Source organism: Aquila chrysaetos, chromosome 6 (genome assembly GCF_900496995.4).
Source record: "Aquila chrysaetos chrysaetos chromosome 6, bAquChr1.4, whole genome shotgun sequence".
In the NCBI taxonomy this organism is placed as follows: domain Eukaryota; kingdom Metazoa; phylum Chordata; class Aves; order Accipitriformes; family Accipitridae; genus Aquila; species Aquila chrysaetos.
Genome location: NC_044009.1, coordinates 2,655,211 through 2,681,610, shown reverse-complemented (window position 1 = coordinate 2,681,610; position 26,400 = coordinate 2,655,211). Strand labels below are relative to the sequence as shown.

At 40.2% G+C, this 26,400-nt stretch overlaps 2 protein-coding genes and 1 long non-coding RNA gene across 12 annotated transcripts in view; 1 reads left to right on the top strand and 2 right to left on the bottom strand.

The window, feature by feature from the left end:
* NADK (NAD kinase) overlaps positions 1–6,165 on the bottom strand; it is a 30,935-nt gene extending 24,770 nt beyond the window's left edge. Inside the window, exons 1-2 of one of the 3 annotated variants that reach the window (XM_030017622.2) lie at positions 2,248–2,463; positions 1,889–1,973 (exon numbers count right to left, since the gene is read on the bottom strand). The gene's annotated coding sequence lies outside the window, so the exon portion shown is untranslated. Of the gene's footprint in view, positions 1–1,888; positions 1,974–2,247; positions 2,464–6,068 lie in introns of those variants that run through there. The other 2 variants (XM_030017623.2, XM_030017621.2) reach the window with 2 other exon arrangements.
* LOC115342754 lies at positions 2,651–3,585 on the top strand. Its single transcript, XR_003923887.1, has 2 exons — positions 2,651–2,879; positions 3,244–3,585. It is a non-coding gene; the product is annotated as an uncharacterized LOC115342754 (long non-coding RNA).
* Positions 6,166–23,157: 16,992 nt separating the features above from the next.
* GNB1 (G protein subunit beta 1) overlaps positions 23,158–26,400 on the bottom strand; it is a 45,996-nt gene continuing 42,753 nt past the window's right edge. For 7 of the 8 annotated variants that reach the window (XM_030017634.2, XM_030017636.2, XM_041124167.1 and 4 more), the window contains 2 exons: positions 25,252–25,363; positions 23,158–24,866 (listed from right to left, as the gene is read on the bottom strand). In XM_030017634.2, coding sequence (XP_029873494.1) covers positions 25,257–25,363 — 107 coding nt within the window. In that variant the 3' untranslated portion in view covers positions 23,158–24,866; positions 25,252–25,256. The remainder of the gene's footprint in view (positions 24,867–25,251; positions 25,364–26,400) is intronic. The other variant, XM_030017638.1, reaches the window with a different exon arrangement.

Genomic DNA, 26,400 nt, shown 5'->3' with positions numbered 1-26,400 from the left:
AGAACTAGTTCTCAGTAACTTCACAGCTGATACATATGCATCCTATTTCACAGCATCACCCTTAACTAAAAGGTGTAGAGAACAATAATTTATATAGTAAGCAATAAATAAAGTGTGTTTCCAAGTGACTTTGTTTGAAGTATCTTCATCTGACAGGTGCTGCCAGTAAAGAAAATCAGATTAGCACAAAACTGGAAGTAAGACGGTGTACAGACCTACTAAATACAGCCTAAGAACTTGATATTCCTTCCGTGTAATACTTTCCAATTCAGGATGTTTTAACTACAGCTTACACCATGTACTGTTTAATTAACATTCCCCATAAGACCTTTATTAAATAAGCACAATTGACATAAGGACAAAACTATCACTGAACAGCTTCCAGGATTGGATCCAAAAAGTTTAAGCATATGTCAACAAACTAGTGAAAAGGCTGCTCTGGTCTAAGTCATGTCGAAAATTAAAAAAAAGAAAAAAAAAAAAAGCATTTAGATGTTCAGCATTACAGAACGAAGGACAATTGAGAAAGTGTTAATATTTAATATTAAATTGCTGTGATGGTGACATGAAGTAGCCAGTTGAGTCACCTCTCATACGTATCCAACCTTTTACTGTAGTTTCCCATCTTCAACTTCTCTGTCATTATAAATGAACGTTCCCATGAACCAGAACTTCACAGAGGTTTCATCCAACCATCCTTATACACAAGGATACAATACCATAACATCATCAAAGCTTTACTACACTGTTCAACTATTATTAAGGAATCACACTCCAGGTAGACTGTAAGAGTCCTAGTTACAAAGGAGTCTGAAACAATTCTACTAAGCTTTCATATATATGCAATCCACACCCAGGCGGCCACGTAAGAGTTATGTGCACTCACATCTTAAAAAGCCATCTTCTCAACTGTTTGATCGCACTGAAGAGCATACAAAGAAATATGACCTTTTGATGCAAGCAGCTACAAAAGGAGCATAAGGCTGCAAATCATCAGGCAATTTAATTTCCTTTTTAATGAACATGCCTGTAAGCTGCTATTTTGTAACAAACTTTTCCTGTCAAATGCATTGCCATAAATCATCATGATTAGAGGATTACTGCAGGGTCCACCCTGACCAAATAGTCACACTACTTTTAACACGCCTTCAAGACTGCAGCATTTCTACTAATTTCTTAGAAATTGTATCAGCCATTCAGAACTCCTCATTTTGTACCTTATTATCAACTTTGTATTAGGCCGTAAGAGGACAACGTTATATCCAAAGACGGTATCACTTGTCCCACTGCTACAGATCCCTGTTTGCTTAATCACTTAGTTCTGTGGAGAAGGTTTTTTTTATTACTATATTTTGCTGAAGAAAGCACTCCAATAGAGGTTACATGTATATGACTCCACCCCTAAGGCACTAAACCCCCTCTCATCCAAAAAAGAACAACCGTAGCGGGCAGAAAAAACTTCATTTTTTGTTTAGTTTAGAACTTCATATTCTAGTGTGCCTGAGGAAAAAAACCCAAACTAGTGTTCCATATTGAAATTTAGCGGTCTGACAACAGTTAAAATTTAGTAGAGTGTTTTTTGATTACATACTCAAGTGCTATTTCTACTAAAAACCAGATAGTATGACTATCACGTGTTAAATAGCCAGGGAAAACAAGTCCATTTGTTAACCCTTCCGCTTCGGAAACACCACCACATTCTCCTACAATACCAAGGAAGAGCCACCAATAACCTAAAGCTCACCGCCATCCCTTTAGTCAGAAAGGTGGACGTTAAGACAAACAAACGAGGAGGTGGATGGCGCACACACACACTCCGTGTGTGACCGGGAGATCGCGGGCCACATCAAGCGGTTCTACTTGTTATCCTTTCGGAAAACTATCCTCCCTCAGGGCTCCTGTCCCCTCACGTTACTAGCGCGCACCGACGGTGCGTTCCCGTTGAAGAGTCCTCCTGGGTTTGCAGCCGTTCCCTGGAAGCCGGCGAAAGAACCGACAGCCCCCGTCTCCGCCGCCGCGGGAAACGACCGCCTCAGGGCCGGGCCGGGCCGTGCCGTGCCGGCGGGACCAGCCGCAGGGGATGCGGGCTCCGCCGCTCCTCGCCCGCCCCGCCTTGGTGCCAGGGGACGACAGCCCCAAACGGGGTCGCCCCGCAGCCGGCCCCGCCGCGGGAGGCCGCTCGGCCCGGCCGAGCTTCTCCGGGGTGCTCCCCTCAGCGCAACCGCCCTCCCGGTTCCCCCTACTCACCGCGGCCACCCCCCCCCGCCTGCTCTCCCGCCCGGCGGAGCGTCCCGGCCCCTCGGCCCCTTTCAGAGCCCGGCACGTCGACCCCGACGGTGGTGGTGCTGGTGGCGGTGGTGTTGGCGGTGGCGGCGGCCGCGGTCGCTCCCGGGCAGTGAGCGGGGCCGGCGGACCCTGCGCGCCTCCATCGTCCTCTCCCCGCCTCCTCAGGAACGTCGGCCCCGCAGGCGGGGCAACGCGCATGCGCCACAGCACCGCCCTCAGGCTGGGCGACCCGCCCTTGCGCAGCCCGGAGCGGGCGGGGCAGCACACGCCTGCGCGGGCTCCGACCGGCAGCGGCAGCGCGGCTGAGCATGCGCGGCGGCGGCGGCGGCGCGGGCACCGTTGCGCATGCGCGGTCGCAGGGCGGGTAGAGCTGTATTCTGCTTTTCAACGAGTCCCTCGTTGCTTTCAATTCGATTTAAACCCCAGCCCTCCTCAGACTAAACAAACTGCAGGCTTCTCCAGGACCTGCTGTGGTTTTGGTCTTTTCTTAATACTGCGACTTCGGCAGTCATCGCCCAGGCGGCCCATGGCAAGTGCAGGACGGGACACTGAAATTACGACATGTTTCAGAAGGTGCCGGGTGTGTAACATAGGTAATCTCACCTGTAACATTTAATTTAAGGACAGGCGTGATACAGAGAACGAACTGCTTATTGCTTAATGATTATCTCTCTGTAACTTTACATGCCAAGGACTGGTGTTTGTCAAGGATTAAGCCTGTCAGAGACTGGTACTTGGGAGTGATGAGCAAGAGGGAGCCATGAGCAATCGCAAAACTTAATTAAATGTTTGATGAATTTACGATCTTGCTGAGAAGGCACAAGCAGAGGCCTTGCTTGAATAGATAGGGCCGGAAAAGATAAGAACTCCTGCCTTTGTTCTTGTCCTTGTAGATAATTTAGCTTAAACAAGCTGTATGGTTTTACATCACTAATGAAAACTTATGTTTTATGTTAGAGCACTAACAAGCATTGATGTATCAAAACATGTAAAGGACCATACTGCGCAGAATCACCTGAGGAGGGTCAAGTAGCGGACAAGTGAGGAAGACTACGGAAGACCAGAGGACTCCTGAAGACCACCAGAGACCTTCAATGCGCCTGCGTAAAGGACATTTGCATATGCTAATAGTTTCCCAGAAAACTAATGAATATGTATAACATTTCTTGGAAATCTAGTGAATACATATGTAGAACATGTACTTAAGCTGCACAATTAGGCCTGACGGTGTGCACGATAGGTGGAGCGATCCCCTGTGCACCCAGCGCTGCCATTAAAGAATACCTACTTAATAGTTAATCAAGCTATTGAGTTAGTTTCTTTGAATCAGGCACAGGTTTGTACATTGAATGGCCTTCGTCGGCCTTCTGCCCTTTAGTTCACGCCACACGTTTTAATACCTTTGCTATGGCTGTAGTTGTTTGCACACACTTCACTCACACTCGCCTACCCTGCAATAACTGCTGCAAACTTTCACCTTAATCTTTCCTTAGATCATCGGTTACATACTCTTTCTGATATAAAATTCTGGCTTGAGAACGCACGCCACCTTAATCTATCAGAATCGCTCTTAATCTCAACTACCAACATAAGCCCCTGAAACGCAGGAAACCATTTTCCAGCCTGTCCTTGATCTGAAACCAAATTTTGAGCAAGGGTGAAACAAAACAAAAAGGCATTTGGTTTCTGTGTGCACGCGATCTTGAAATCATCAGGAACTTTGTCACAAACTTCAACAGAGGTACGATCAGGCCCCTGTATAGATGCCAACATGAAAACAATCTTTCACAGTTACCAAAACCAATCAGGTTTTCTAATTTCTAAATCACATTTTCAACCAATACTACTTTAAAGAGATCATAGACTCATACATGTAGCTCACGGGATTGTATATCAGGATAAATCCACAAAGTGAGAAGAAGTTACACCCTTTGAGAATGTGGCAATTTGGGGTTTTTTTTTTCTTCTTCTTCCTTTATGCAGAAATCTATGTTTTCAGGAAACTGGGGAGCTGCAAAGAAGTGACAGTCAACAAATGATGAGACAAACTTGAAAAAGAGGAAGCAGTTGCTACATACGGGGAAATACCATAGGCAATGTTACACTACTTTCTAAAAAGTGCAGTATTTTGAGTCCCAATCTCTCTTTAATCCTCCTTCCAGACAACGTTAAGAGCCCAGTCTGCAAGGAAGTAAGGAAATGATACACAGTTCTATGAAGTTAATGATATCTTGGAGACTCTAACATCTTTCAGGTGCTGAAAGAGATATTCAAACTGTAAAGGGACAACATGACACTAGGAAGGAATATAGCACTAAGTTTTACAGAGTCAAAACATTCATCTTAAAAGCTGCAATAAAACAACACGTCCCAGCAGAGAGGAACCATGCTCGGACACAGTGCCTTTGTTAACCATGCCTGTCCATACCCAATTACTGACTACAAAAGCTAACCAAGGAGTAAATTTTCATTTGAGTTGGCTCTTGGGATGGATTTTTCCAAATTCATTAAGATGAAAGTGATAAATCACCACTAGAACCGTTTTCCACAAGAATATATATTGGCTGTTAAAAAAGACATTTCAAAGTGGCAGGGTTTTTTCCCCATGCACAGTAACCTCATGCAGTTTCTCAACATTTTGCATGAGGCATGAAGTCTGCAACATGATGAACGCTTATCCTCATTAATTGATGGAGATAAGACTGCTAATCAGCTGAGCCTATCCTATTTATAAAAGAGCTACAGTTATAACAGCAGCTCTGAGCTGCCCAGGTTCAGCAGCGACCTTGGAAGCTCTGCTTGCTGGTCTGGATGAATATAACAAACAGACTGGTAACACCTCTTCGCTCATCTACAGACTGAAGTGCCATGAGAAATAGAAGAGTCTTATGTCACTTTTGAGCCTGTCCTCCCTAATACCAGTTACACAATCCAGGTTGTGCTTCCTTTCTCCAGGAAAGACACCGGGGAAAAATAAAGAGAAACGTTGGCAGTAACATTGAGAAATAAGCATAAAAACATACTGGTTTTTTTCTACTAAGGCTCTCCGTTCTGTGAAATATAATTTGACTGGCTTTAGATAAACAAAAAAGATAAGTGAACAATAACGCTATTGCTTGTTTGACTAATTGCACAGAAGACTGGTGCCTGATACAGAGAGGCTCTGTTCAGTCTCCATCTGCAACCCAAACCTACCTGCAGCAGGAGGTATTTTCACTGAACAGGAAACAATTAACAAGTTGTCTCTATTAACACCTAACAGGGTTGAAGAACATAGTTCTTACCTCTCAAACTTAATTTCAAACAGTCTCTGATGACTCAGAATTCCTGAGTCTTGAGAAATAAAAATGTATCACTAAGTTTAAATCCCGATGAAAACGGTGGCACGTGAGTGCAACAAGCAAGCTAGTTATCAATGGTCACAGACTGCAAAGCCACTGACATAAAGACAGAGAAATGTATGCCACAGCATTGCATTCATTATTCAGGCTCATTACAAACACCTCCAATTGTTACGTAAATGTCATTATCCCAATTTTAAAGACTGAACTAGATTAATTGACTTGCACAAGGGTTAAGAAATCTGTGGCACAGCTGAGATAAGCAATCAGGAATGTTGGCATGTAGCCCCACACTCCATCCACTTGACAATACAGATCGTCTTTGTTAATGTCAGGATAGGATTGAGAGCTGTTGGCAGCCAGCAAAGAAAACTTAGGTAATAGGGAGTGGAGAGATCTAACATGGTAAGAGTAGTATCAAAATAGGCACCCAGGACTTACCTCCTATCTTGCAGCAGGATATAGAGAAAAGACAGATCGATGGAGAATGGCTTGGGATACAGCTTGGGGTGTTTTGGAAGGTGTTCCTGTCTCTCCCTGCATGACTAATGGAGTCTGTTTTTCTGCCTTCAAAACAGATAAAAACAATTACTTCCCTCTTTATCAATCTTGTCAGGACTGTAATCTCACTGATACAGGAAACGCCTCTTTGCATGCGCCTGAGAAGCAAGCAGTCCATATTTTATGGATTTCCAGTTGCTACCCTAATACAAATAAGAATTAAAACCTAGGTCTACTTATTACACCATTTTACCATTCACAGGAAACCTGGTGATTCCTTTTGAGGAAAGACCTTGATTCGCATTAGACTTTGATTCTTTTTAGGGAAGCAGCTTGATTAATTGGAAAATTTAAAAGCTTCTAGTGGCTTCAGTTTTCCCAGAGAAGACAGAATGAGGTGTTTGATAGGCAAGCACACTGCTGCAGCACTGAATTTCAAGCCAAGTCACTAGCTAGAGGAATTATTTCTGTTTTATGTAGGATCCCTCTAAAGTCAAATACCCCTTTAAACCTTTACTAGGCTAAACTTTCCTGTTGACAAAGCCAACGTTGCCCACAATTCCAAGTGGAGACACTAAGGGGAACTCTAGCGAAAAGCTTCTCTTGGTTTTCTATCAAATACCTTCGCCCTGACTGTTTGGGGAGGGTCTGCGCAATTGCAGTTGCCACCTGTCCCCAAGCCACCAGTGCTTCCAACATTTACGATAGGAATGTAGGAGAGATGCCAGAACCCGGCCTTATGGAATTCTAGCTCTCTCGTTATTTCAAGGAAACTGACTTATTTGTACCACCTAGGCTATCATCGGAACACACCCCATCACCATAACAAACAGCTAAAAGATACTGAAATTGCAACTTCAGCTACTAGTTGGCTTTTGATAGCAAGGGAATCTGGTTGTTCTGGGTCCTTTACTTGCCAGAAGCCATGCAAGTCAAACAAGTAAGATAAACACCTTATTGTTATAATGGAGGAAGTTGGGTCACAAGCTTTCATAACTCCCCAAACTTTGAAAACAGTGTGATGAGCGGCAGCAAAGAAACAAGTAAGATGGTTCCTTTACATTCGATTCCTCTTTGTTATCATGTGTTATCAGTCACACTAACATCTGGAGACTGTTCTGCAGCTATGGAATGATTTTAAATAGCAAGAGGCACAAGTTCAACAGGTGACACGAAAAGTAAAATGGCCAAACCCTGTTCTTGTCACCAGCAAGGGTTAGCAAGCAAAAGAATTATCACTGCATGCTTTTCTTGCTCAGGTGCTGTACAGGTGTGAAATACTATGTTCTTATTCCAAAGAGAATGTAGATGGAAGACTCATTCTTATGTCTAGGTTATCACAACAAAAATCTTACCACATACTAGCTGACTGCAGTAAGTACCGAGTAGTCATATGATGCACTGCAAACATGCACATTCATTACTGCAATGCAGCTGATGCTTGTTAATTCACTATGAGTTAACATTTAAACTTCTGCTCTGAAAGTCAGTAGGCAGCCAATCTGCAGCTTGGTCATTAACAAAAATTTCCTTGCAGCCCTAAGACACTACAGTTCGAAGTCTAAGAGCTTTGTTAGCCACAGTCAGCAAAGTTATTGATATCGTCTTACTATATGGCTCTAAAGTCCTTGGAAGTAAGTGCTCCTTTGCAGTGGTTGGCTTATCAGAGAGAGCGTACTGTTGTATTAAACACTGTTAAAAAAAAAAACCCAAAAATGCCAACCCCCAGATTAAAAAAGTTATTCTTCCTCGTTTTTTTTTTTCCCTTGTAATTGAGGGTCTTTGTTCCTTTGACCTTTAGGTTTGTGCTGTCCTATGAGTTATCTAATAGCAAAAGAAAGAATTCTAACCAGTGACTTGGTATTACCATGACCCCCCTTTTTTTTTCAGTTGATAAAACTAAAATCTTGATGGAGGAAGTTAAAAAATAAGTGTCTGTATCCTGATTTGCTGATGAGGGTCATATGGAGCCAGCTTGCTTTTCACCAAGAGGTGAGCCGAACTAAGGCCAATCCCAACACAACATGGACTTGAAGAGACAGAATTAATCCTTGGAAAAATCTATGCAAAGGGAAAACTTAAACATAATTCTGAAAACAGAAACATATATAAACAGTTGATGTGATCTGTACAACACAAATGCAGAGGAAACCAGTCTGGAATCCAAAAGCTTTAATTTAAGATAGGATTAATTCTGAATATAAGCCTTACATCACACCCTTCTAACTGTCAAAAACAGAAATGAAAAGAGACTAGTCTCTGCCAACTACTGGTTCATTTGCATTAGAATTCTCTATACCCCAGCATTATTAACATTCTTCTTTTCATGTATTCAACTCCCTTGTATTTTGCAGATGCTCAGATCACAGACGCATTTGAAAACCTCTCCATTCAAAACCTTTGTTCTAGTTCTCAGGAAGCCACAGAAAGGTGATGAAGATATCCTTTTCCTTTGCACAAAAGGAAATATACCTACCAAATACCCCATATTAAAAGAACAGCCTGCTCTATAGTTAGATGATCCTTTTCTCCATAGAAAAAAGCAAGGTAATTCTTCAGATAAAAGAATGACACACTCAAGAGACCTGCACCTGCATTTACAATAGATTGGGTAAAACTACTTGTCCTACTACTTCAGACAGAAGGCTGAGAGTGACTGTGGGCCCTAGTGAAACCTATCCTTTCCCTAAGACATTTGCACTAGAAAAAGTATCAGAAAGAAGCACTAGTCTGGTCTCGTAGGACTGACTGGTTCTCATGATTACCATCTAGCTACACTTAGGCACCAATTTACCTACCTTCTTCATTCCCAGCTGATTTTCCTAATTCAGTGGTCAGGCAGCTGTTTTAAAAAAAAACAGAACAGAAAACCACAATATCACACAAAATAATATCCATGCCTATTGCCATCTTTCACCAGACAAATGGCTCTGCCTCACTGCCCCAGGTAACTGTCTCTTCCTTAAAGACTGTGTTTCCTTTTTAAAACTAACAGATACATTTTTGTTTCCTATGTTGGCCGTTTTCTTCCTCTGCTGGAGAACAAACTTTCCAGCATTTCCAGTTCTGGCAGTGTTCCCCACTAAGCTTCAAATATTTCCAGTAAGCATGGCTGATCCTGAATCATGCTTTCGCTTCCTGTTTTGCCTCTAAGTATTGACCTGTTGTGAGATAACAGGTTAGTTATTCAGAAAACATTTCAGTAACCAGGTCAGCAACATAATGTTCATATTGTTGAACAACTCCCAATCATAGAAAAATAAGACTTGGTGATATCTCAAGAGGCCATACATTCCTCTGCCTCAAGACAGGATCAATTTTATCCATGTCATGTCTAGCAGACATCTACCAAAACTGTTCTTAAGGTTTGCTAAGGGTAGAAACACTAGAGCAACCTAAGGCTATATATTGAGTGTGACTCGTAACTATTACATTAATAAGCTTTTTCTAGTGCAAAACTTCCTTGATACATTCTGAACTCCCATTACTTTTGGCTCTATTCATCAGGGACATGGGAAAAAAAAAACAACCAACCAATAACATTCCCTTAATCTCAGCAGCCCTTGTTTCTTCTCAGTCTTCTTTTCATTAGATTGAAATACCTCTACTGTTTAAACGGTCCTTACGTAGCATGATATCTACATCTCTGATATTTTCATTGCTGTCATCTGGACATTTTCCAGTTAATCCATGTTTTCTTGCAGAACAGCTCCTCAATCTGCAATAGTTACAATGTCTGAGGAACTACTACTGCATCAGAAAAGAAAGTTACTTTACAAGGCTTGCAGGGATAGTTCCATTTGTACAACCTAGTATGATGTTAGCCTTTTCTGCACTGGCATGACATTTTGACTCATATTTAGCTGGGGATCTGTTTTAATTCTGGGGCGCTGCTGCTTATTTTTGTCTTCCCCTGTTTGTATTTTTGCATTTTATTATTTCTTTTAAGTGAGGCAGTATTTCTTCCTACCAATTGTCATCTATTTTTTCTGGACTATTTCTCTAACTGACCTAATCACTACAGATTTCAGTGTTCTCCAACATATTTATAGTCCCATTCAATCTCATATTATCTACTGAAAGCAGAGTAAAGGATAAAGGTTTTCCCCACATCTTTTGCAAGTTTAGTTTTACAGCAACTGATTTTTTAAAACATTTATTTGCTAAAAGACTTAAAATGTGAAAGTATTTGAAATACATGAGAAATTCCAAATTCAATAGTTCCCTTTTCAAACATTTGAAGCAACAGGTTTTAGCCAGTTTGACTTGTCACGTAGAACTTTCTTGGGTACAAAAATTGTGTCAGTTACAATGACCACAGCAGAATGTGTACACGTTGGCAGAGTAAATGCAATACTATCAGCCTATGAATATGGCTGTAACTGCTTCCCCTTACACTGAGCTTGTGCGTGTAAATGAATGCAAAACACTATAATCATATATGCAACCCTGCACACACTTGCATGGTACCAATTCTCATCCTTTACTTGTTCTGGAGCTTCCCTGGGGCTTCTAGTATTAGAATTCCTACAGTCTGCAGTCACCTCTCGGCGCTCGTCAGATATTTCACAGGCTCAAGCAATGGTATACGCTGTTCTTTGTGATGTGGGACTCTGACACTTCAGGCCAGAAGCAGCAGGTGTCTCTCTGCCCCCAGGGCAGGGGTACCCAAACAAATCTGTCACACAGGTAGTGGCAGAAGGTGCAATTGCTGCTGCTCCTATTGCACCACTACACCCTGCTCCAACACCTGCACCGAGGTGGGCAGGGAGCACCAAATCTTAGAAACGGGGACATAGATGCTGTAAAAATTGCAGCAGTGCCCTCTAGCGTTTATAAGATGGTGCAAAATTCTTAACTGAACTTTTTCATTAAGCTCTAAGGGTTCACGGGTTCAAGCACAAAAGGTGAACTTTTAAACTAAGCTCAGTAACACTACTTACACAATCTCTGTGACAGTAGACTGGCCATCAGCCAAATGCAACTCATTTTTGTGTCTTTCCCAGACAGTTCCCTGCAAGTAATTTTTAGGTCAGCCCAGTTTGGAACACACAAAAGGTTGGCTTTGCTATTCCTTTACGCATTGCCTGTAAAGACTGAGCGTACAAAAGAAATAGTATCTCCCCATCATACTTCATGTCTATAAATGAACGTAGAAGATTCAGGAAAACAGCATGTTTCACCATGGCATCTAAGAGAGACAGAAGGATGCAGTAAGAGTTTGTATTGTAGGTTTTACAAAAGACTATTGTCTGTAACAGTATTCCCTAACAATAGCAGTTGTATATCCCCAAACCACTATGAAATACAAGAGTCCCTGGAAACATGCAGTGAGGCATATTTCCTGGTATAAATCATGTATTGGAAAAATTATGCTGGCCTGAGTGTTTGCTTGCCGTCTTTCATCAAAGTGGCATCTTACCCTGTGCTTTAACCTACTGCACACACCGCAAAGTCACTAGCAACCAGTAAATTACTAGTAGATTTTGTATAATTGCTGACACTCCTATTTTGGAGTAAAAATCTGTCCCACAGTTTAAGACTTTTTTCATAGGGTTATGTTATGTATTTCATTTCTCTACTCAGAATATAATCACATGACTCATTGAAGCGAGGTAATAAAAAAATACAGATGACCTTTGACAATTTGAAGACCCTTAACATCATACTAAACTTAAATGTAAGTCTGTTCACCTTTTTGTGTTACTAGTTTGTCATGTTTGCAATGTTTTTGTGGGATCCTCTTGGAAGCTGTCAGGCCCTCTGATCCTTAGAATTGGTGGGAAAAGCCTGTTGTGGAAAAAGAGGGTCCACCTCTCTCCCAGGAGGTATGGGTCTACATAAATCAGAACCTAGCAGGAAAAATAAGAGGAAAAAAAGCTGACAAGGACAGGGGATCAAGGTTAGAAAGATAAGAAAGAGCAATGCAGGAGATTCAGACAATATTAGTGAGTCCATGAAAGGCTTATGAAATTAACAGCTGGTCTCTAGAGAAGCTTTGCCCTACTGGATGAGTAGACCAGAGAACGGAAGAAGCCCCAGGTTTCAGAGAACTTCACTGTGCTGAGCTTTCTTCTCTCAGACTGACAGGTCTGAAGGGCAGGTTTTGAGGAGACCACATCATACCCCGTTTGGAAAAACATTCTTATAACATGTAAAGTGGAGCAGGAGAAAAAAGTTAGGCTTTGTCCAGGGACAAACCACAGTTAACAGGCACAAAAAAATCCCAGATACCTTACACGGCATGCTCTCCAATGCTGTATTAGATGCATTTCCAAGGTGTTGACCACAAGAGGGCTAGGGCATCCTGCTGGTTTTGGCTGGGATAGAGTTAATTTTCTTCCCAGTAGCTAGTGTGGGGCTATGTTTTGGATTTGTGCAGAAAACAGTGTTGATAACACAGGGATGTTTTAGTTACTGCTGAGCAGTGCTTACACAGAGCCAAGGCCTTTTCTGCTCCTCATACCACCCCACCAGCGAGCAGGCTGGGGGGGCACAAGGAGTTTGGAGGGGACACAGCTGGGACAGCTGACCCCAACTGACCCAAGGGATATTCCATACCATATGACATCATGCTCAGCATATAAAGCTGAGGGAAGAAGAAGGAAGGGGGGGACATTTGGAGCAACGGCATCTTATCTTCCCAAGTAACCATTACCCCCGACAGGGCCCTGCTTTCCTGGAGATGGCTGAACACCTGCCTGCCGACAGGAAATAGTGAACGAATTCATTGGTTTGCTTTGCTTGCATGCATGGCTTTAGCTTTACCTATTCAACTGTCTTTATCTCAACCCCCAAGTTTTCTCACTTTTACCCTTCTGATTCTCTCCCCCATCCCACTGTGAGAGAGGTGAATAAGCAGCTACATGGTGCTTGGTTGCTGGCTGGGGTTAAACCACGACAGGCATATAAAACATTTCCTACTCCTGAGCTTACCTCATTGTGAAGATTTATCTTCACACATCACTAAAAGATACTACGAGTGTTCTCACAGGGTTAATGCAACAAGGAAGACCATGTTGTGGTGTTTAGGATCATCCAGAGCTGGTACGCCCCAACTACAGCAGCGCAGCCAGCCATAACAAGGGAATGGCACTTGCCATTCCTGTCTTTTGGTACCTCATTTGCCCTTGGGCCACACCTTGACATTGAGGAAGACCCTCACTGTTGCAAAGTATTATGGATCACTCCGGGACAAGTTCCCAGGCTAAACTGGGCACCAACACCAGGTGGCAGCAGAAGCTGCAGCCCAGTACATTCAAGCCAGCAGACACATTAAATTACATGCAAAGTCAAATTTTGTTCCATTATACAGCACACCAGGTACAGCGGACTTAGCGTGCTTTTCATGCTCATCATGGAAAGATGTCTTGCAAAAGATCATATGAAGGCAAATACATCAGTTATGGCAATTTACAAGATCATGCCCCACTATGGTCTGTGTGTGCATAGAAGTGTGCCAGAATATGGGTCTATATAGGAATACCTTACCTCACCAAGTGGCTTGCAGAATTGAGACCCTCACGTTACTCATATCCAAACTGCTATTTTCTCCACATTTTAAACACACTCTCCTAACACAGTCTATTACATATCAAATAACAAGAGCATAATCTTTTTTGTAGATAAGAGTTTAAGTTTTAGCTCTATTTTTATACATGTCCATAACATTAAGAAATACCCTCCACTAACCTTCACCTATGGCAAGACAGCTTGTATAAACGCTCCCTACTTTGGCAATTACATTAAGCAGTGTGAAGCTGCAGGGGGGTCAAGTTTTAATTGTACCGGGTTCTGCCTACCAAGTAATAGGAATCAATATTCATAGTGAAAAAGCTTCTGATGAACTTTAGGGTCTTGTTCCCTTACATCTCTTTTATTTTATGAAAGTAAACAAATATATCAGGAGATTCATGCACGTTCTGTCAAACACCACATTGAAACCAAAATTTCAAATTTCAACATAAGTGACCACAAATCTAACTCATTAGATATAATTAACACGATAGTTAATTATACAGGTATGACTACAAGGTCAGAAGTCAGACCCCAAATGTCATTCAAGCCTAGGAAAAGCAATATTTGATGTTTACATATGGCATAATCTTCAATTCCCAGCAGCTGAAGAGTCTGTACCTGACCATTCATGCAAGCAAAGCTCCTAAATAATGCATGGCACTACAATGAATTAGGTCTTTAATGCACATGCTCTCCATCAGGATCACAAGTCTTTCGATTTCAGTCAGCGATAGTGCAGGTAGCCATTCAGAAAAGGGTCGCCTGCAGACTGTTTCACCAATGGATCCTAAATAGCACTGGACTGATAATGAGAGTTGCTGGCTTTGTTACACGGAAAAGAGCAGGGAGAGGAGGGGAAGGAAAGATCCAAGTAACTTTCAGATGTGATGCAGCTTCCCAGTTATATAACTTTTCAAAGACCCCAGACAATTATTTTATGGTCTGGTCTTCCTCCACAGAGCTGAATTTCCATACTGCAAAGCATTAAAGCTTCTCAAACAATACCAAACAAAAACAGGGCTATCATCTGAGTAGGAGGAATAGGCTCATAAATCCCCTTGATATAATTGCAGAGGATGTCCTGCGAAGAACTCAGCCAAACACAACTCCTAAGATTATCTCTCTCTATTAGAATAAACTGTAAAATTAAGAATATTTGTGCTTTATCTGGCTTGCACCCAAATGTATTACAGTTGACATTTCCTCCAACAGTATGAGAATGTCATGCTAATCTCACCCTGATCCTGTTGCCATCATCTTTTGCTGCTCACTAGAGTGATTCTGCATGGCGGAAAATGATGGCAACTGCCAAGATTCATCAGCCTGAGCAAGCGGATGTCAGACAGGAAGAGCAAACGCAAAGGAATACTCCTCTCGCTGAACACAGAACTGCAGGTCAGGGAGCCAGACTGTATTCCAACTCGGCCATTACATGACAAGTGTAAATCACAAGCACCTCCATGCCACAGGCACCCTGCATACAAAATGGAGGAAACTCCTTCCTCACAGGAGTGTGATGAAACCTGCTGGGAGGTTTTTGCCTTTTTAGCTGGAGAGACATATGCAGGCATTGCATTATCAAGTCGACAAAGTAGTTCAAAAGGGCACGTGCAGATTCGGCAATGGATTTCTGTCTTGATTTCTTAAAAACAAAAAAAACCCGTTGAAAGTGGTTCCAACAAAGAGGCTTCTTTGCAAACATCATGCTACTGCAATATAGCTGCAAGAGAAAGCTGAACTGCCTGCTATTGCTAGCACTACTGCTTGCCATTCAAAATGTAAACAGTAAAGCATTAGAAATAGTATATTAATAAGTTAAACTATTCAGAACCAACAACAAAACTGAGGACAGTTTTGAAGTTCTTAGCAGTGTACTGCTAACCTTAACTGCACATTTTCCATTCAGTGTGCACCAAAAATTTTAATTGATGATGCTGGTTGAAGTGCAAAGAACTGACAGAATAACTTGGAACCTAAGGGTGAGGAGGATACAGCTGCCGCACTGTAAAACAGGCCAAAGAGTTTTAATTTATGTTTTTAGTGGAAAATGGAAAAGCTAGCCCTGTTAATTTAAGCTGTACGACTTGGTGAGGAACTTTCAACTTTTACCAGGATTAGAGCTGAGGTCACAAGACTGCCTGGCTCCCATCTGGTATTTCTGGTTAAGTTACTCTGTGTATAGAACTGCGACAAGCTTCAAAGAACAAGAATGATCCTTTTGCTTATGGAAGTTTAACCTTCAATTCTGATAAGCTGTTCCTTGAAGTCTATCTGTAATTGCTCCATTTCCTGTCACCATGTCTGATGCTATCACTTGATTGAAATAAGCCATGGAAGGAGGAAGATAGAGCTGCTCAACAGAATCATTTTTTAATTCCAACATCACTTTTTAGAACTGCCACTGACACCAGCGTGGCCAATGCATCTCATTCATTTTCCTCCACACTGAATGTTCTTAGCTCTTTGGCCTTCCTTTATAATGCAGTAATACCTCATACCCTGGGCAATTCTTTCACATTACTCAACAGCATGAATCCGGCACAAGGTTTGACAAGCTTTTCAGAATGCGGTGGGTTAAACACATACCTGATGCAAGTAGCAGATGAAATATAGAATTGTTCAATTAAGTGATGCAGTCATCCTTGGAAAAGCTCCCAGATCTCTCATTAGTGCAAATTGGTGTCCATCACTCCCAACACTGTCACTCCTTGAATACTTATTGTTCATTCAAGAGCTCAAGACCCCACTAGGCAAAGAATAGCAGCTGTTTAACAGTTAAACAGCTCCTATGCTCTACAAGAATACTTGGACAGGCCTGGAGGGGCCAAAGCGAAGGTGGAACTGGTGCTCCAAAGGGGAACTCAATGTCTCACCTTATGACTCCCCTCTTCACCTATTTTTTGTTGCTTTCAGAAGGAAGAAACGAGGGTGAAAGGAATTGTTAAATGCTTAAACACAGGAAAAATACAAATCAGTATAAGGTTAAATTTTCATTGACTCAAGGAGATGGATGGCCTTCAGCTCCAGCAAATACCATCAACTTATCATTTTTCTATTGCCAGAAGGTGGGATGAACTTTGCCTTCCCAAGCCCTTCTGAAGAAGATAAGGTGAGTTGAAAGATACTATTTGAAGAGGTTTTTATTCCTAGGCTTTCTTTACTTGATGATGCAAGTGAATCCATTCATGATTTATGATCTCAAACTAAGCACACAAACTACATCCTGCCCCTCCTGTTGCAGTTGGAGAGGTAATATGTCTCAACCTAGGTGATGGAAGTGAAATATCTAAATACATTCACAAGATCCACACTTTCACAGAGAAGGGTCCACAGGCAAGAATTTATTGGTAAATGCAGGCATAGAACTATTAATGCCACAGGAGTAGTTTATATCAATATGTAGGACTTTTCTTGTTTGTGACTGGTGAAATTTTTTGATTGTTCTGGGGATTAGAACCTCTTGGATATTCTTCTGGTAGTTTTCAGTACATATATGCACCTACAGGCTAAGGGAGGTGTAACACACACACATGTTTCTCTGTATTACCTACAAAGTACAGCCCATGTCACAGGTGGTACAGATGCTGTAGTTCTCTATTTTTCTGAAATAGAATTGTTTAGAAACTCTCACAGCTTCTTCTATTATTTAAATACAGTCAGTGCCACTAAGAACAGAATTAAACAAAGGTATTCCCCTATTTAATTGCAGGAGATGTACTCCTGTGGTTGATTCTGAAAATATAAAAAGGTCCCTAGTTATCTGGTTTCTGATGTACTGAAGGGCAGCAGCTTTAACTATAACTCTGATTAAACAGCCAGGCTTCAAGGTAAGTAACCATGATATCATCAAATGGGTTTGAAATGTAGAAACTTGGTTATAGTTCTAATTTCACATCATGGGTTTGTAAAACTTCTGTAGGTCTGTAGACCATCCTACAGCAAATCACACATGCTGGTTCACAGGAAGAAAAAAAAAAAAAAAGATACAAGAAAGCTTATTCCAAACATTTTTGTTTGGTGTAAGGAGGCGGCTGAAATAACCTTCCATGAAGTGAACCATAATCTGTACCTAGACCACTTCAACCACTATTTAATGTTGTCTGGGTACTAACATGGTATTCTGAGCACCTTCAGTGTATGAGAGAACACAGTGCAAAACAACTTACAGTTATAAAGCTTGAGTAATTTTAAATGTCAGATCTTGTCGACCACTCACTCTAAATCTTGTCTTGTTCTTCCATTGGATTAGTCACCAGCTTCAAGGAGCCAAGGATCAAATATGGTTATTTCCATTGGACCTTTTTTCAGTTTTGTTTATAATATCACAGAAAGTAAATCACTAAAAAAGATAAGGAACTATGGTGAAAAATCAATGAAAGTTTAGATAAATATATGCAGTTACATATTATTACAGTATGACTCACTCTGTCAAGCACCAGCCAGTGTAAAAAAGGATCTGCTGCTGCCTACTTGCTCTTCACTCAACATGAATCCTTATTTTGCAAAAGAGACAAAACCTGAGTATTAGAATTCTGTAGATCTTAAAATATGTTTGCTTTTGTAAACAAGGACTTGGAATTTATGTGATGGTTCTATCAGATACAAGAATAGTATATATCATAGCAATACTCATTTCCACTGCAGAAAGGTACTTCACTACACTGCCAGATAGAAGCGGGCATCAGAGCCTGATCTTAGCATGAATACCTTGTCAATCAAAGTATCTTCATTAGAAACTCCAGATCCCAATTCCTACATAAAGCAGAGGAGGAAAGCTGAAAAGAACAAGCACTTGGGATTAGAGCTGTGACAGGGTGTGTCAAAAATGTTGAGAGAGAGTTCAGAAATATTGGGTGGGGGCGGGGGGCAGAGACATGCAGGGAATTACTGAGGCTTTTCATGATCTCCATCCATTATTTTCTAAATAAGAGTTGGATTTGAAGTTGTCTAAGAGACCCTGCCCCAGTTAACACTGGCTGATTTTAACCTCTCCAATTCTGCCATCTGAAGTTTTTACATAAAAAATTAGAAAAGAAAATCCCTGTAAAAGTAAACATTAGAGAAAGCTTGTTTTGTTTGTAAGTCTTTATGGAAAAATCAGAACATCTTCAGTGGATGTCCTCCATACAAAGCAGGGGTTACTTGCACTAGGAACACATATTGCAGCCAAAATCAGCACAAGCTTCTTTGTCATACACGCTTTCTCTACACTGACCACCCATCTTCATTATGTTTTATACCACCAGATGGAGCTGCGCGGTTTGTACTTCAATATAGGATTTGCATGAAACTCAGCATTTTACTGTCTTGAATAATTCCTCCTTTTTAACAGACTTTTTCCTACCTTATCTATTTTGCCATGTAAAGATCTGTTACATTAAATAAACTTTTCATTTTCCACTTCCAGCTCCAGAGATGATTACATCTCAGGGTCAATCATATCTCACTGCACTCATCTAGAGCAAATGGCTTATGAATAATTAAAGAAGGAAAAGAAGATTCTCTTTGTTCTATTTTATGACAAAATCGACTTGGTTTAAGCCTGGAGTTACTTGAATGAGTACTTTGTGGGTCCTGTGTTTCTAAAGGGTGAGTTTTTAGCAGCCAGCTCTCTGTGCTCGCCCAGCTTTTATTCACATTTCTATGGCTTCTGTTTTCCCCATTTAAGTGACATACTGGGTAATTTTACAAATACAGTCTGTGTCACTATGCCATACACACTTCCAAAATACTCCTTGGAGGCTTTTTAGTATTGGCATTTGAAGAATAAGCTGAGTAGACAGTTTCAGAATGATTCAACTTCACCTTCCTTTAATGAACATACATTGAATGGGCCCAGATTATCAGAGGGGAAGTGCTCTGGAATACCAACTCTTCATCTGGGTCCCCACAATTTCTCAATATTTGACAAGAGTTTAAGAATCTCCATGGGAAGCGAGAGCTCAAGCTTTCCTGCTTCCACTGAATTGATTTAACCCATAGAGTAAATGCTACATGAGAAAACTTCTCCCTGGTCTGCATTTCAACACTCTTAAATATGCAGGGATTACAGACCAGCCGGCAGCTAAGTAGAGATCTGAACGTGAGGCCCTGTGGTCAGACGGCCAGAAACCAACCAGTCACGTACCGTCTCCTGTCAGGAAACGGGAACCGCAGATTGTCTGAACAGTGTTTCCTGGAGAGATAGTTCAACACAAGCAGTTAACCCTGGAACAACATCCAGCCACCTCAGAATCAAGGCCTTCATTTTCTCAGTCCAAATGACTGACAGAGCAGGCCCATGGATTTTGATTTACCAGTGGATCAGGTTTCACAAGAACAGTAAGAAAGAAAGAAAAAAAAAAAAAAAAAAAAGACAGCATCCACTAATGTTTAAGAAAAGACCAGAATGAGACAGAGCAGGACTTTTTAACTCATCAGGTACGCTGGACCAAAGTAATACTATTTAAATCAGCAAATAACACTGCCAGAAAAATGCACATCTGACAGGATGCAAGCAGCTGCCATTCAGGATACAAGATGTGTGCTCCCATCACTGAGCATACAAGGAATTTGCACTCAACAGGGCCATTCGGAGCAGGGGTGACAAGGGAATAGCCTAAGCATCCCTGTTCTAGAACAGTGAAACTGAAATCAATTGGTTATTCTTTCCAAAATTTCTCCAGCTCCTCTTCCTCCCTTTCTCGTACAACCCTAAACCAGAAAAAACTTGGATTTTCACATACTTTAGGAGAATTATTACACATTGGAATGTAATATAGATAGAAAGTGACCAATTCAACTCAGATCTGTTGAGAAGCCTGACATTTAAAGCAGAAACAAACTTTCTAAAGATTATATGAAGAGAAGAAAAAGGGAGCATCACTATGCAAAAATAGCCAACTGCTGTTAGAACTTGTTCATTAGTTGGTTCTTTTAATGTTTCCCCTCAAATCTGAATTCATGGTTACAACCTACACTAAAAAGTGTTAATCATAATACCACACAGGATCCTGATTTGTTTCAGACCAAGTTACTCAGAACTCAGCAAGGGTGACAGGTTTTATTATTCTTTATTTACTCTGCCACTTCCCAGAAACCAGATCATTCTATTTTTAGGTGTTAGAGGGCATGATTCAATCAGTAACTTTTATGTTTCACAGCTGATTTAGAACATACACTCCAGGGCACTTAATGGTCAAAAGTTAGAATGCCCAACTTGGATCTTTTCTTCTACTAGCAGTAGAACCTCAGCTCTTTAAAAGACATTTAATTCACTAAGAAATTATAGGCCATGAGGGGCACAGACAACAGTATAGTTAATAGTCTTAAGTCTCGGTACTGAGATTGAGAAATCTGTTATCTCTTCCTTCACTTGCCTCCTTTCCCCCAGCTCCACGAGGATTCCAATCCCATGGAAATCCGTTCTATTGTCATGACACTTTCCAAGCCAGGACCAGACAACTGTAACTCCTTTTCCCACCTCCACACCCACTCATTATCCAAATACCTTAGATCCATTGGTCTTGTCCACTTTCATCATCTAACGTGCTTCATAAACACGTAAAGTTTTACTCCATCCTCCTTTGCAAAGACACCACTCCTCATCCTTTCATATATCTAATACATGCTCAGGAGCCCACATGTAAGAAACTGCAAGCGCTGCCACTAAGACCAAGCAGAGACAAACCGTTCTCAGTTTGTTATTAGTGTTCTCAGTTTATGAAACCTTGCTCTAGAAATTCGCCAGCAGCTAGGTGAAGCTGCTCTTTTGGAACCACATGCCAGAATTATCTTTTAAGTCAGAATCCTTTCAAAGCCTACAGGAGGAGCTACCATGTTACACTATGATTGCTATAGATAAAATTACACTTTGATTTAAGTACTGATCCAAGCCCACCCTAAAATTAAAGGCATTCAAAACTCAAAGACTTGGCCCAAAGTCAAAGACACAAGAGTTCAGTGCTTCTTACTTTGCATACCCATTTTTCTTCAGTTACAGCTCTGAATAACTAAGCATACAGATATTTAAATAATAGAGTTTAAAGCTTCATATTTAACAGAAGCACTGCCTATAACAAGAGGCATTTGCAACTGCTTGCATTTGAAATAAATTGCACATTAGCCTTCTGGCACAAGAAGTTACTATCTTGGCAGGTATTTTATTGCCAGCAAAAGCATTCTCAGCACAGGCAGGAAGCAGTAATTTAACATATGGATAGAGATTAAGGAAGGTAAGACAGATCATGTCTGCATTGATTTTACTATGGACTGGACAAAGTCACATATGAAATATCCACTGGAATAAAACCATACCACGTGAGTGGAAAAAACAGCTATACCATTTGGAATTGGAGAAGACTAAATTTGAATTCCCAAATTTAAGCATTTCCAGCCATGAGCTACTTACCAGTATTCTGCAGTCCAAAACCCCAAAGCTCACAGTTAACGGCTGCTAGTTAAGTAATGTCACCATCATATTTTCCATACTCACAGCTTTTAAAAACTTCTCCATTGAGGCTGAGAATTTCCATGTTTGGTATGAAACCAAGCCATGGCACTGGAATTTCTCTTGGTTGATGCGAAATGATGAAATATCCACTTTTGTTTAGGTCAGAACAAGAGAAGAGACTTTACCCACTAAAAATAAAAAACAAAACCCTCAAGTGGGCCAATACCAAGTTGTTAAACCAACTGCCTTTCAACACCTCATTTCAGGAATTTGCTTCTCTGGATATAAAAACCATTTCCCCCCCACCCCTAGATATAATTCTGCCTTGTGGAGACTTTGTTCTTACTGAGCATTAAAATGACAACTACTTACCCTTCTCAATACCTACAGTAAGGACAGCTAACAATGACAACAGAGCTTATTTGGCCAGATCCTCAAATGGCAATAACAAGATGTTCCACTCAATTCTTTTCCTATTAAAGGACACAAAAGTTTTAAAAGAAGTTACTAAACACCTTGCTCTGATTTCCTACTTCAGATGTTACACTCTCTTATATTCCACAAAGCATTTTTGTGATTTATACCACATGAATCATGGTAGCTCAAACTCCAAATGAAAGTAGCTGAGGGCTATCAGCAGTTTTTCATTAAGCTCTCGAGTAGCTCTAGCAATCAAAGATACATCCACCTTAACTATTTAAAAATGGAGGAAGTAAAATGCCTGCAGCCACTAAGCTCCACATACTTGCCATTTAGTGTTACCATATATTGCACATTTACACATACGTTTTCAGATACTGCTGGCGACACTTTCCAATAACAAAAATCGTGAGGGTTTTAGTTCATCTTACAACTCTTTTTAGCTTTAAAACAAAACCCACATCCCTTCACGTGAATACACACTAAACACACTGCATACACTGCCCAATTAACCATTAAAAATCCAAGCCATTTTAAAATACTGAACAATTTGTTTTGGGGCAGCATACACTTCTCTCATATGTTTATTTCATAACTCAAATCCTGCCAGAAGCCATTTTGTGCGTTGAACAATAAGCTGCAAAACAGATCAGTCAAAACTCATGTCAAACTGCTTTATTACATCTTAAATAACATTACATTTTAATATAGTATCTATCTTGCATCCAGCTTTCTTGAAGTACACTGACTTTAAAATTAAATACAAAAGGTGAAGAGGGATACAGGGCGTGGAGAAAGCTCTACAGAGTAGTTTCATGAAAGAGAGTAAGAGGGAATTCATCTTTTATGCCAAATCCAGGCCTAACGCACAATTACAGCACATTTTTGTACAGAATGTTGCAGAAAAAACAAAATGGAGAAAAGCTACTACTGCTGCTAGGAAGGAGCATTTCTGGATACAGTGAGAAGATAGGAAAGTTTAACAGAACAATCTGCTGTCCAAACACTGCTGCTTTTAACATTTTATTTGAAAAGAAAGCCAGGAAAACCTGCTCATTACAAAAATGACTCTGATCAGATGCAAAGGACTCATCCTACAAGAGGAACTGGCTGTGAGGAACTGATTTATAAAGAAGATGGTCTAGGTTCCCTCCTCCCACACCCCAGAATCTTTGACAGCGATTGTTTGAACAGGCTGTTTCTTTAAAAAAAAAAAAGTGACTTATCACGCTACTCCAAAACGTGCATAGCTTTGTACTTGAGTTCTTCATAGATTTATGCACAGAGTAGCAACAATAAATGAATACAGCGACAATGGTTACAGTTTTTAAACAGGTTATTTCTTCAAAGAAAAAACATCTAAGGACTTAGTCCAATATGCACTTTTTAGCATTTCTACAGCATGCGATTCTAAGAGTAAACCCACCCAATATGGCAAACAATCAAAAAAGGTTTTTTTTTTTGTTTAACTTAGAAAGTTCAAGATCATTATTTTCAAAACATTGATTTGTACATCATTTCATACACAAAGAATTGACTCAATACCCAAGTGTAGGATAGGTCTCTTTTGAAAACAGAGATTCCTGGTTGTTGAGACTTATAGGATAGTGTTAGGATATATAAACTGCCCTTTCAATTGGACAAAACCAAAACAGATTAAAAAAATTGGTGTGGTGAAAAAGGGAGGGGCAGGAGGGACCAAGGATTGCATTTGTTATCCATAAAAGGTGAAAAGGATTCTTTAAACAAGCATTCATTACCTTTTACAGCATGTGCTTGGTTACCTTACTGCTTAACATTATCCTATATATGCCAAGTTTTGTGCAACAATTATCTGTGATACTAGAAAATAAAATAAAAAAAATTAGGGACTAAATTTACAGCGTTAACAACCCCCAGATGCTCTGGGCTAGGACTCCCTTGTTTTGCTCAATTAAATACATAAAGACATGTATTTAAAAAGGAAACTTGAAAAAAATCCTGCTACAAACATGACTTTAAAATTTGCAAGTGTGTGAGATAAAGTCCTTAACTTCAACTTGGAAACTACAGTGAAAGCTAACTGTTTCACAATTATGCTCAAGTTTATTTTCTGGTCATGCTTTTATGATAGTGTTTCATTTTTAAATTCTCAAGACAAAAAAAAATGGTCCCAAAAGGAATGCACAATTTCATTTTGCTTACAACACAGAAATTCTTCTTGGAAAGGTAATTGTGCTCTTCATTTCAGCAACAGGAGACGGAAAAGATCTTGCCCTTTGAAGTTGGGGAGGATGGGGGTCCAAGTTAGTATGGTTGGATTGGATATGCTATCATTTTTAATTTTCAACCGTTGGAAACTTCTTCCAGTCATGGAGTCCGCCGCTCTTCTGACACACAGAAAGATTTATTAAGAGTTGCACTTTGATAAACTGTAATCAAGTTTCAAGCTTTGCTCTTGCTACCCACTGACGCATTTAGCCATTATCTCACCATTTTCAAGAATGCCATTTATTTACTAACCCAGATTCAAAAGACTGTAGTCATCCCTAACAGGAAAATAAAATATGCCAAAAAGGGTTCATCATAAAAATGTCATTGCATACATTAAACAAATAGCCTTCTAAAAAAACAAACTGATTTTTTTTTTTTTCCTCAGGGACTTTCCTAATCTGAACTATAAGCTTGCAGCACCAGTAAAACAGCACTGTTTGGACCTGGAAAAAAGCATTTTGAATACCAATAAAGAACAGCCTTAATTAACTGGATACCTACCTACTTCAGTTCCAGATCTTGAGGAAGCTGTCCCATGATCCTGTTGCCACTGCCATACCATCATCAGTTACACCTAAGCAACTGACACGGTTATCATGACCAGCAAGGACACCTATAAATAAGAACATGCAACAAACATATTATGTTACTTTGATGATTTCATATTTCAGTTCAAGTAACACTGAGGCATGCATGTTGAATTAGTCAACCTATACATTCAAAAATCCTGAACAAATGTGGTTGGAATTTTTAAATGCTTTTGGTTTTATAAGCACAAACTTAGATATAACTGGGTGGGTTCAGAAGGGGGTAATTCAGTAAATGCATTACTCCAAAATTTTCCTTATATATTCCCCATGTTATGACCTTTACTGGTTTCCTGAGTTGTGAAATCACAGCCCCAAAAATTCTGCTGACAATGTCATTGCAATTAATATAGTATAACCACACATTGCATAGATCTTAGTATTTCCTCTCCATAGTGATAAAGATCAGTTAGGTTTTACAAAATTTTTTACTGTGTAAAATCAGAAGTCAAACTGAAGTATGTTATAAACACTAAAGCATTTTTCATCTAATTTTATCTTACTACGTTTACAAGCACTTACAAGACAAACTCCTACATGCAATCTATTTGTCAATATGCAGATTTGCTATAATTATAGTACCATTAACAAAAAAAATTGAGATACTAAACAGAAAAATTAAAGGAGCCAACATTTTCCTCCATCCGCTTAAATTTAACAGTTTCAAGGAGTTAAAAAGAAAACCTAATTATGTTCAAGCTCTTTCCAGTCCACAGCACTGAGCTAAGATATTCTTGACGGACTTAAAATTAATCTTTCTACGTCAATTACACTGCTCATAGGACTCTCATTCATATTTTGGACTTTTCCCCTCCATTTACTATTCTCCAATACAGAACATGAATTAAGTCAGTTTTAGTCCTTACACAAACAAGTACATTTATAAACTAATAATTTTAACTGTTAATTCAGTGTAAAAATGACTACTTCATACGCAAAGATTCTTGATGTTTGAAGAAGTAATATTTCTGATATACTTCATAAAAACAGTAATGCTGTGTAACACCATTAATCTCCAGACCCTGTTAAATCCATACAAGTGCCTAAGCCTCAGTACAGAATT